The sequence below is a fragment of the Orcinus orca genome, chromosome 9, assembly GCF_937001465.1.
Source record: "Orcinus orca chromosome 9, mOrcOrc1.1, whole genome shotgun sequence".
NCBI classification, from domain to species: Eukaryota; Metazoa; Chordata; class Mammalia; order Artiodactyla; family Delphinidae; genus Orcinus; species Orcinus orca.
In genome coordinates this window covers 91,569,358-91,581,725 of record NC_064567.1, presented here as the reverse complement: position 1 = coordinate 91,581,725, position 12,368 = coordinate 91,569,358, and the positions used below count along the sequence as shown (strand labels likewise).

At 42.0% G+C, this 12,368-nt stretch overlaps 1 protein-coding gene across 4 annotated transcripts in view; it reads left to right on the top strand.

Moving 5' to 3' along the window:
• Positions 1–12,368, top strand: part of VPS41 (VPS41 subunit of HOPS complex) — a 192,715-nt gene that overhangs the window by 108,028 nt on the left and 72,319 nt on the right. For all 4 annotated transcript variants that reach the window (XM_004263331.4, XM_033438469.2, XM_049714911.1 and 1 more), the window contains 2 exons: positions 7,890–8,009; positions 9,892–10,038. In XM_004263331.4, coding sequence (XP_004263379.2) covers positions 7,890–8,009; positions 9,892–10,038 — 267 coding nt within the window. The remainder of the gene's footprint in view (positions 1–7,889; positions 8,010–9,891; positions 10,039–12,368) is intronic.

Here is a 12,368-nt window from a genome sequence, read left to right as displayed (position 1 = left end):
CTATATCTCTCTGTCATTGCTAGTTTTTTTGTTTGTTTTTGTGTGGGTTTTTTGTTTGTTTGTTTGTTTTTAATATAAAGGGGCTGCTCCTAAGTGGCATATCTTACGTTTAACTTCTTTGGTTCACCTTGAACCCATAGCTTGTATTTCTTGGTCACTAAATTGACCGTTACCTTACGTTGATATGGTGTTTTCTTAAATTTCAAAGCATATTTCTGGCTACATAGTTTTCACAGGAATAGTTAACTTCAAGGATTTGTCCAAAACCTGTGTGTGTTTTAGTTGTGTTTATTCAGATATTGCTTGGAAGCAAATAGCCTGTGAGGTGGCCTCTGGAAATCCATCTGTGTACAGAGACTTTCTCTGGTAGCAGTATCTGGCCTGTGTTTAACTGCTTTTAAACGTGTTAACTCACCTTTTGGGAAAGGGGATGCAGGAAATAACCACCGAATTGAAAGCAGTAATATATGTGGGAAATCCCTGTTTTCTTCCTACATGTTTTAAGTTCTCTCTCAGTGGTGTTTAGAAAGGCTGTGTGTTTTAAACTTCGGTACTGAGCCAAAGCAGGAAGCAGGACAAAGGTGTTCTCTGCTCTGTGGGGTTCTTCTCGGTCACTTCTGTCTCCATCAAGAGTCAAGACTCCTATCTGCTGTCAGCAGCCAGCTACCACCCCAGGTCTTCTCCATGCTCACTAATTTTCTTTTTACTTGCCCTCTTGACTTTTTCCATTTTATCCCTAATCTCTTCCAATCTTGGATTTTAAAATCCTTCTGTGATAAGTCCTCCCCATCATTATGCCCTGTGTCTATTTTTACTGGGACAGCCTTATTTGGCTTTTTTTTTTTTTTTTTTGGCCGTACACGGGCCTCTTACTGTTATGGCCTCTCTCGTTGCGGAGCACAGGCTCCGGACGCGCATGCTCAGCGGCCATGGCTCACGGGCCCAGCCGCTCAGCGGCATGTAGGATCTTCCCAGACCGCGGCATGAACCCGCGTCCCCTGCATCGGCAGGCGGACTCTCAACCACTGAGCCACCAGGGAAGCCCTTATTTGGCATATTTTAACTTGCTGGGTTTTGCTTTTCTTTCCCTATTTCTCTGTTTTATTATCTCACACTCCAGCATCTTCTCTGATCAAGCATTTTGTCTTTTGTGGAGTCTGTTTTCTCCAAGCCTCTCGATCCTTCCTGGTGGAACACCCTTGCCCATGGGCTTATTAGACCCCAGACTCAGAGCAAGCAGTGATGCTGGTGTTTAGGGAGCCTGAAGGACTCAAATGATTTATATACTTGGAAGATCACAAAGTGATTAAAAAAGGGCCAGTCACCCTCCCTTTCCTCCATGAGGGAAGAATGGTGATGGGTAATGACGGGTGTTAGGCTACCAGAACTGGCAGCTTTATTACAGCCCAATAGGAATCATGCCCGTGTGTGGGAGATGCTGGGATGTGGTGCAGGAAAGTTCTAGATAGATTTATCAGCACAAAACATAGGAGAATAAAGTATATTGCTGAGGATCTGAGGGCTCCCATTGAAATATAAGTACTGAGAGTGCTGACGGCCAGAATGTGGATTTATGGGAAATAAAGCCCTAAAGTACTCTCTCCAACAAAAAAATAGACCTCTTGGAAACAGTTTTTCCTCTCTATGTACTTAGCTCCCATTGAGCTTAAATTGCTCTCAGTATTGTGATAATGACAACTCAGTATTACAGGATGTGGAAGATGAACCAAATAAATTAACCAGCTGCTTTTAAGGGTAGTTCACCCAATGGCTTCCCCTCTAAAATGCTTTGTAGAAGATTTGTGCTCAGTAGGTCTCTAGGCAGTTTTATGGCTGCAAGAAAGAAATGGATTTTATTAAATGTCAGTGAAATACAGGCAGATAGTTTTGTGGTAGTTAAATTAGCATAGAATGTGTGTGTCTTAACTTGACGAAACAGAGCTTTCTTTGGCATTCCTGCCAGATAGTGTGTTTCTGCCTGAAATGCCCATAGATTAGGATGGAAAAATCCTGACCCCTCCTGTCTGAAACTGTATGTCTTACAGAATGTTATCCATCAAATCCTGTATGTACAGCATGGTTGTACTTGAAGAGTTTCAAAGGACAGTAATGGGAATAATTCCATAATTACTAGCTGACGTTTAAGGTTTTATACTATGTGTGGATTAGGAAATAGGACTTATAAGTAAAGAATTAGGTGAATTGGGAGTTTGGGATTGTCCCAATACTCTATTTAAAGTAGATGACCAACAAGGACTGACTGTATAGCACAGGGAGCTCTGCTCAATGTTTTGTAATAACCTAAATGGGAAAAGACTTTGAAAAAGAATAGATACACATGTATGTATAACTGAATCACTTTGCTGTGTACCTGAAATTAACACAACATTGTTCATCAACTATGCTCCAATATAAAATAAAAATTAAAAAAAAAGAGAATTAAGTGGAGTGGAGAGGGAAGGCAGAAATAAATGCTTCAAGGGGTCAGGCAGGTAACATAGAGGAGAGAGGCAGGCCGGGTGAGGGGACGGCCAGGAGAAGTGGGCCCTGTGACAGTCCAGAGAGCCCTGGAGCAGGCAGTCAAACCCATTCCAGGGATCACTGATCAGGCCAAATGAGAGGCCAGTGGACATCCCTGAAATCAAGGGGCTGCAGTTAAGGGAGGACTCACCTTCAAAGGACTTTTCAACTTTTTGACAAGTTGTACACAAATTATATCCTCTGGCGTTGAGCAAAGGGAAAGAGACCAGCATTTCAGGAGTAGGACATAGAGTCAGAATAAATGAGCCCTTTCTCAAGGTACAGATGTTTTCCTTGGATGAGTCAGTCTCAGGGTCCTTTTCCTGTAGAGTTTTGAGATTAGGGCAGATGCCAGTGTGTCTGAAATAGTGTAGGGACCTTACTAACTAAAGATGGGCCGAGTAACTGGAGGATTTGGGAATCACACAGCTCTTCCTGTAGCAAATACATTGTGTGTATGGACCACAAAGGAAAGAATAAGACCTGCAGACGTAGGAAAGCCTACTCAGTATCTAATATTTGTTATTCCTGTGTGTCTAGCAAAGTACGTATAAGATGTGGTTTCTCTCCCCGATGGATTTGCAGTCTGCTAGGAAGAGGAGAAGAAAATACATGATCTCAGTGAACTAGATATAAAATGGTGCTAACGATCGCATGACTCAGAACCAGCATGACCGTAAGATGTATGTAGAACCAGGAAATCAGGGGGAAGTTATTTTGACGTACGGAAGAATTCTCCGAAATGATGGTCCTGTCTAATATATTTAAGGCTGTTTGTTTAGTTTTCAAATATAAACTTATATAAAATTTATATAAAAATTTATATAAAATATAAATTTCTTAGTTTTCAAATATAAAGTGATGAAACTACTGCTGTTTGAAAGACGTGGGGAAAATAACATGAATCGTGTCTAAAATTGTAATGGAAATTAGTTAAAATTTATTTCATTTACAGAAGCTAGGATATTAGCTGCCCCCCACCTCCTGTTTTTGAGTACCCATCAGTGGCACAGAATGGGTACCACTGATGCCGCCGTCCGAATTATAAAAATAAGGGAGAAGCTCCTTTGCTCCTTTGATTTGTGTCAGAGCAGGCTGCACAAGGTTTATTGTAATAGAACTCTGAAAACTCAGACTGAATTCAGCATTCTCTCCTTTTCTTCCTGTCCTCTGCTGGAAGCTTCCCTTGGAGCTAGAGCAGGAGACAAAGGAGGCTGGTGGCCTCAGCTTCATCCTATAACTGAAAGCACACTGACCACAGCAGAAAGGATAGAGTGGAGTGAGTTTGATTTGACTTGGAATTACAACAGGACTTTATTAACAATTTTCTAGAGTTAAATGTTTTATTTAAAAAATAAGTACAGTTTATGTGAATTAATTCTAACACATAGTCAGGATGCTGCAACCATTCCTTCAAGTTCCAGTGAACTTTTTGATATTGTTTTGTTTCAAATATTCCCCTAAATTATCCTGACTGTACAAATTAGAGAATGGATTTTCATCCGCATATTAACATTATAAAAAATAATTCACGTGTGCCATGCGGAATAATTATAAAATAGAAATAATATAAAATCGCCTGTCACCTCTTTCTGGAATTAATTATGATTACTTTGTAATGTGTCTTTCAGATTTTAATATATGGATACACATTCATATTTTATTTAAAAGTCATCATATTTAATCCTGTTTTGCACTCTGCTTTTTTATTTACTATGCCCTGAACCTCTTTTTCTGTTAATAAGAGTCCATATATAAAATCATTTAGAAATGATTGTATACTCTTCAGCTGTGTAGCTCTACTACATTTTACTCAGTCTATTTCTGGCCATTATAAATAACCTTACATAACTCTTTGCTCACTTATCCGATCACTTGTTAGCATAAATTTCTAGGCTAGGACTTCCTGGGGACATTTTTTAAAGCTTTGAGCCCATAATGCTAAAGGATCCTTCAGAAAGATTGACAGCCATGTCCCTTGCCCCAGTGTCTACCTTATCATTTTGGTTCATCTTTGTCAGTTTTTTTCTTTCCTTTTTCCTTCACCTGTCAATTCTGAGACCACTGCTATACTGTTTGGGGTGTTAATTTCATATAATGTTTTACTGTCTGGCAGGGCACATCCACAGGCCCACCCCCAAATTGCTTAATTTAAAAAAAAATTCTTGTTATTCTCACATATTTTCAAATAAATTCATAGCATTTTGGAAGCTCTAGAAAAAGTTCCTTTGGGATTTCCTTTGGGTTTGCATTAAAATCTTAGGTTAACTTCGTAAGACTTAAGCTCTTCAGTGAGAACTTTGAGTCTTATCATCCAGGAACGTAATATCTTTCCATTTATTTAGTTCTCCTTCTCTCTCCCTCGATAAAGTATTTTGTTTTTGCTGTGTAGCTAGTACGCACCCATCTGTTTTTGTTCATTATTAACTTTGAGAGCTGTGGACTTTCCCTTGTTTACAACTTTGATTGCATCCCCTAAAGTTTAGGTCTGTGCTATTTGTATTTTCATTTTCCAAGTGCTCTGGTTGCAGTTCGATTTCCTCTTTTTATTTATTTATTTTTTTGGCTGTGTTGGGTCTTCGTTTCTGTGCGAGGGCTTTCTCTAGTTGCGGCGAGCAGGGGCCACTCTTCATCGTGGTGCGCGGGCCTCTCACTGTCGCGGCCTCTCTTGTTGCGGAGCACAGGCTCCAGATGCGCAGGCTCAGTAGTTGTGGCTCACGGGCCTAGTTGCTCCACGGCATGTAGGATCCTCCCAGACCAGGGCTCGAACCCATGTCCCCTGCACTGGCAGGCAGACTCTCAACCACTGCGCCCCCAGGGAAGCCCCGATTTCCTCTTTTACCCAAGGAGAGAGAGTATTTTTTTGTTTCAGTTTTTTTTCTGTTTTGCTCTTCGTATCCTTTGTTATTAATTTCTTGCTTAATTTTCTTGTCACCTGAGAATAAGGAGAATTATTTGTGAAGTTCTTCTCTGCTTTACGGAATGTCTTAGTCATGTGTCAGGAGTGGGAGATTTTTTCTTATTCCCTAGACAAGTTTTATTGTTTTCAAATAGTGTATTTCTCCAAATTCCTGGTTTTCTTCTTGTTAGCTCATATTTACTAGAAGTGGCTGTGAAGTTGCCTGTAGATTTTGTGAGAACGTTTCCACATCTTTTACTCTGGACAGTGGTGGGAGAAGGAAGTTTTATGTTTTCATTTTTGCTGAATTGGAACACAGTGTCTGTTGGGAAACAGCTACCAAAGAATGTAATCATTGGTGCAGCAGGGAAGTGCTGGATTTTTGTTAAAGCTTGCTTTCTGTATTTATTAAGGTAACTTTCTGCAGGCACTGCCCACCTCACATAACTGGCACAACTGCCCTCCTGTGCCAGCCTGCCTGCTTCTTTCTTCCAAGCTGTGTCTCCAGGCAACAGCAGGAGTGGCTATTCAGGTGTGGCTCTGCCGGTGCTGATCAAGGGCCCTGTGTCCCTGCCTGAGATTTCCCCTGTGACTCCCCTCACCTCCAGCCGCCACTGCACTGAGTGTCATTCTGCTATATACTTGACCGAGGTGGGCTCTTTCTTGTAATGAGTTGGACCACAGCCTTCCCTGGGATCTTCTTTCTATCATGTTTTACAGAATTTCTAATTTAAAATTGAGGGCATATTTAATTTTGCTCACCCAGGTACAGATTATTCCCCTTTTAATACTACGTTGGCCATTTCTAGGTGGGGATTGGTGAGGGAGGGGAATTTGATGCCACGGGGCATCTTCCCCTGGCCATCCAGCCAATCCTCCCTTCCAACAGGTGCTTGTGGAGCATTCCCGGGCCCCGCCCACTTCTTACAATCCCCTCCCCCTGACCCAGGCCACAGAGGGAAGACAGACATTGTGACCTTACCAATTCCTCATGTTGAATACAGTTGTCTTGAGCTACCTGTCTTTAGTGAACTGTGATCTTATACGTGGCAGGAGTTGTATTCTCAGGCTTTCACCTCTGATCCCAAGTTTCAGAGCTGTCCCGTCACAAAACGCTGCGCACACTCCGTGGGCGCCTTGGCTCTGTTCTCTGCGTCATGGCCAAGGGAGAGGCTGAATCACAGGTGGAGGCCATACCTAAGTGTCACCAGCTGGAGGCTTGGTGGTGGTGATTTCTTGGAACCTGGGCGGGGGGAGGATGAGATGGGTTAGAAAGTTGCTGCGCATATGTAGAGGAGCTCTGTCCTGTGTTTATCCGATGGGAGCACCTGTGCTCGGTAGAAGCCCCGTCTCCAGTCTCCCCTGTGGCTGTTGTGAGGCCTCCTTGCTCTTGCATGGGTGATAGAGAACTTTATACATTTCTGGCATTTTCACTTGACTAAACTCGGCTTATTAGTGACGGTGGACACTTATTTAATTTTAGGTTTTTTTTTTTCTTTCCTTTCTTTCTGCCGCTTCTGGCTCTAGGAGCCTAACCATTGAGAAAGACATGTAAGAAATATAAATACTGTGAATTTACTCTCCACTATTCCCTATTTTTTCCCCTATTTTGGGGGTGGGGTATACTAAGGTAAACTGAAATTGACACTTATGATAGGAATTTTAAAAATTCTGTTATGGAATCTCTCATCAGCAATTGCTTTTAAAAGGTTAACTGTATATTTCAGGATTACATGTCTAAAGTTATGTAGTGTAAGTTACACAATGTATAAATTATACCTTGTATGTATTAAATGACATATTGTATAAAGACCTTTTTTTTACAGGATTTAAATAGGATATATCAAGAAAAAAATTTTTATTGTATCCTTAATAATGCATGAATTCTACAACTACATATTTATGTAGAAGTTTTGATTAAAGTAGAGACCCTAGCTACTCTGAAGTTTTTGTAGAAGTTTAATCCTAAAGCAAATTTCTCTTATGTTATGACATGAATTACTGCTCAAGAGTCATTGTTAAATTATTTTTCTAGGGTTAAGTGAAAGACCCCTTCTAATCATTGCAGTTTAATCTGTGGCTAATATTTTATTTTCAGGGAAAACATCATCAGGTTTTGATTTCCCAGTTTACTAAATAAATTAATTCATGGTCAACTATTTGAAGAACTTTCTGTGATAAAAATCTTTCTACTAGTGTACATTATTTTCCCTGAATTTTGGTGTTTTGGTGCCATCTTGTGGCTGGACTGTGTAGTAACCTCAACACTCAAACACATTTCAGTGTCCTCTATAGGGTAAAAGATAGACTGGGAATGCTTTCCAAAATGCAAATCATGTACCACTAGAAACCTACATTTAAAGGGCTGAGGATAGTTTGTTACTCGGTGAATGGACAAGAAAAAATAGTAAGGAATTTGATACATGACTCTTGGTTTCTAAAATTCTGTTTTCATGATATTTGCCCCTAGTTGCTGCTGTTTGAACGGTCCTGGATGAGCAGATGGAAGTCTTCAGTTCTGCACGAAGGAGAAGGGAACATACGGAGTGTGAAGTGGAGGGGCCATCTGATTGCCTGGGCCAATAATATGGTACAAGCAGTGTCCCTAACGCTGGTTCAGAGCTAGAAGGACAGCCGGACCGAGAGCCCTGCGACAAAGGGCAGGGATGGCGCTCCTGCCACCGCCATTTCTCTGGGTTTTTTTATATCCCCGTATCTCCTCCCTCTTTTTTTTTTTTAACATCTTTATTGGAGCATAATTGCTTTACAGTGGTGTGTTAGTTTCTGCTTTATAACAAAGTGAATCAGCTATACATATACATATATCCCCATATCTCCTCCCTCTTGCGTCTCCCTCACACCCTCCCTATCCCACCCCTCTAGGTGGTCACAAAGCACCGAGCTGATCTCCCTGTGCTATGCGGCTGCTTCCCACTAGCTATCTATTTTACATTTGGTAGTGTATATATGTCCATGCCACTCTCTCACTTCGTCCCAGCTTACCCTTCCCCCCTCCCCGTGTCCTCAAGTCCATTCTCTACGTCTGTGTCTTCACTCCTGTCCTGCCCCTAGGTTCTTCAGAACCGTTTTCTTTAGATTCCATATATATGTGTTGGCATACGGTATTTGTCTTTCTCTTTCTGACTTACTTCACTCTGTATGACAGACTCTAGGTCCATCCACATCACTACAAATAATTTAATTTCGTTTCTTTTTATGGCTGAGTAATATTCCGTTGTATATATGTGCCACATCTTCTCTATCCATTCATCTGTCGATGGACACTTAGGTTGCTTTCATGTCCTGCCACTGACATTTCTAAAAGGTACATGGAGCGATTGATATCATACCCGGAGGGTAAAGAAATTACATTGCTTTTGGTGTTCATGGGAGAGTAATTTCCAACATATTCTGGACTCTTATCTTAGAGGAAGAAACCTGAGGCATGGAGAATAGCCAAGAAAATGAAAAGACATCTTAATAATGAAAGGGCTGCATTGGAAATGTGGTCTTGAAAATACCATTTGCCTATTAGCCGAGGGCAAATGCCAGTTGCTATGAAACAAGGGCAGGATATCGCTGATTTTTCTTTTACTCTCGGTATAATCACAGACCCAAAATAGGCCTGCCTTTGAAAAAGGGGATCCTAATTTTTGGTACTTCACTTATCTCAAGTTTACTCAATATCAGTAGGGCGAGTAGAAAGTTTAAAAATTACCTTTTGGACATCTGGCATAGCTTTTGGAATTTTGAGGTATAATTTAGCAAATCAGTGCTATTCCTTTTTGGCCTCATCACATGGCATACGGGATCCCAGTTCCCCAACCAGGGATCGAACCCATGCCCTCCGTGCCGAAAGCGCAGAGTCCTAACCACTGGACCACGGGGGAAGTCCCCTGCTATTCCATTTTGAATGGTAGAAACCTCCCAGAATCTACCGTGCCAGTCAGGACTTTTCTTACTTCTCCTGGGTCACAGTCAAGGTCAACAGACATGTGGCCTCTTGGTCTATTTTCATTTAGCTGCTTGCTTGATGTTTTCATTTGAGTACTTTAAAATGTCAGGCGTGTTTTTCTTTATATAGTGGTTTTGCAGATTCAAAGCTTTTCTGAAAAGCAAAGCCCATATTTGTGGTGGAACAATACAATTAGAGATGTGACTTTCTGTCTTTTTGGAAATGCAGTTGTTGATATCTGTACATTTCCCACTTGTGTTGGATTTGAGTGGCCTGTGCCATCCACTCATAAAATCTAGTTTGCGTAGAAAGAAGGACAGAGGTTTTCTTTTGTTTTCGGTTTTCACAGGATTCTTGTGGAGTAGGAACGTTTCTGCAGCTCCCAGCAGCACCTAAAAAACACTGTCGATACTTTGCTGTGCTGGTTATCCCTGATGGTTAGCAGTGGCCATTAATAAATTTTCTTTTACCTTCCTTCTCCCAAGGAGAGGATGCTTCATGCTATTTTATTTTCCAGGGTGTGAAGATTTTTGACATCACCTCAAAGCAAAGAATCACCAATGTGCCCCGGGATGATATAAGTCTTCGCCCCGATATGTATCCCTGTAGCCTCTGCTGGAAGGACAGTGTGACACTGATCATTGGCTGGGGCCCCTCTGTCAAGGTAGTTTTGCTTGTATTTCTCGTACGTCTGTGTTGTCACAGAGCTACCGAAGGTGGTCCACAGGAGACCGAGTCCTTGACTGGCTTCTCGGAACCAGAATATTTTCACCTGCATATTATTGTCATGTGGTAATCATTTCATGCTTGAATTCTTCCATATGCATAGATTTTCAGATCTGTCCTTTCTCCTGAACTTCTCCATGTTCAGAATGGTGCTGCCTTTTTGATCCTTTTTAAATTTCCCATAACCCAATTGGCCTTAGCTCTATGTAAAGCATGTGTTAGGTGTTGTTGGTTCACCTGGGTCCCTTTCGTTATTGTTCTTTTCATTTCCCGTAGCTTTGATTCTGAGCTTCTTCACTAGGACCGATGGTGGAAAAAAGAAGGTTGAGATGAAATCGTCCTGCTTGCTCGCTAGTAGTTTGGTGGAGTGAAGACCCAGGCTTATTACGGATGATAAGATTTGGGGCTATTTTGTCACGTATATTATCTGCCTATTATGTGCCTGGGTGAATGAAGCTATTCTGCAAAAGGAGGCCCCAAATCCATTCACCTTTATTTCATGCCTAGTTGTTTTTCTCGTATTAGATGTTTCAGAGCCAAAAGTTGTTTTCTTCCCTTTAAAAATATATACCTTAATCTAAACAATGTAAACTAAAACTTAGCTGAGTTAAAGACGCTGTGAGAAAGTATCCCAGCCATAGTCTAATGGAAGAGCTCGGCTCTACAGAGTCACACAGACCCGGGATCCATTCCAACTTTTCCACTTAACTTCTTGCGTGACCCTCTCTGAGTCTTACTCTCCTAATCTGTAAAATGGGCGTGTTAATTGTTCTCACATCACATGTTTCGGAGACGATTAAATGAAGAGCTTAGCATAGGATCTGGCGTATTGTACTTGATAAATATCAGTGTCATTGTTATGCCATAAAATTCCAGAAAAGTCATGAAAGAGACATGGCTATTTAAAATTCTTCAGTGGAAAGAAAAGCATAAAAATTATTAATGTTATCACCAAAATAAGTGTTGTTAATCTGAGGTAAAGTCTCGATATGATTCAGGTTCTCTTTCTTTCTTAATTGAACATGTGGTCATTATCTCCATGTGTTAAATGAACACAACATGATTCACATTTAAGGTAACAGGAAGGAGGTTGTACCCCCAAAGTCTATGATAAAAAAGTGATTCCCAGTCTCCCTAGCCCATGCGTGTGGTTACTGATCTAATAAAGTAATGTTCTTGATATTTTTTAAGTTTCTTAGATGGACCAAGTGGCTTTTTCCTCTGTTGTGATTTGCTTTTCTTTCGGTGAAAGATAAGGGAAATTAGTCTATTGGGACATGTGAGAAGTTTGCTGTTACCAGAAATGCTTCCTCTATTAGGCTGAATAATGGTCCCCAAAGACAGCAGGTCCTAATTCCCACCACCTATAAATGTTTCTTTATGCGGCAAGAGAGTCGGGCAAAACATGTGACTAATGAAGCATCTTGAGTTTACCCTGCATTATCTGGGTGGGCCCTCTAAGAGGGAGTGCTACCCCAGAAGAGGAGAAGGCAGTGTGACCATGGTTGCAGGGATTGGAGTGAGGCAGCCAAGGAATGCTGGAAGCCACCAGAAGCTAGACGAGGAGAGGAACAGACTCTTCCCTAGAGCCTCTGGAGGGAGCGTGGCCCTGCTGACACCTTGAACTTAAATCTTAGGGTTAGTACCCCATGCAGCTGCTGGGGAGGGGTGTGAGCCGAGGAAGCAGGAGGGGCAGATCCTTGAGACTGGAGTGAGATTGGTGAGTCTCTGTGGTACATAAAGGAAGGCATTATTGCCGGAGTGGATGGAGCAGGTGTGGAGAAGATGGATAGAAGATGACAGAAGGGATAGGGACAGAGGGAGGGAGGGGTGTGTGTTGTGATGGAGAAGATCGCGTAAGGGCTCTCTGGGACAGAGCTCTGACCACAGCACCTAGGGGATAGTATAGGCCATGGCCCAGCTGCCAGTGGTGTCATGTGTCCTTGCCTTCAGAGGGGCTGTAGGATGGCCAGAGACACCATCAGGCTTTGGCGTGAGTCCCAGCTCCAGCCTTGAGGTCCTGGGCAGCTCTCAGAGCCTCTGTGTTCTCGTGTCTACATTAGGGCTGGTAGTATCACCTTCCAGGGGCGTCTGAGGATTGGAAGAGGCCCGGGCAGTCCTCAAGTTCTGTCACTCTCTCTCAGATCTCTCCACTTCCCTCCATCCCCCGTCGGGTCCCCTGACTCTAGTTTCGCCCCCCTTAATTCTGCCCTAAACAGTGCAGCCAGGATGATCTTTTCAGAGTGCAGATCAGGTGATGTCAGTCTC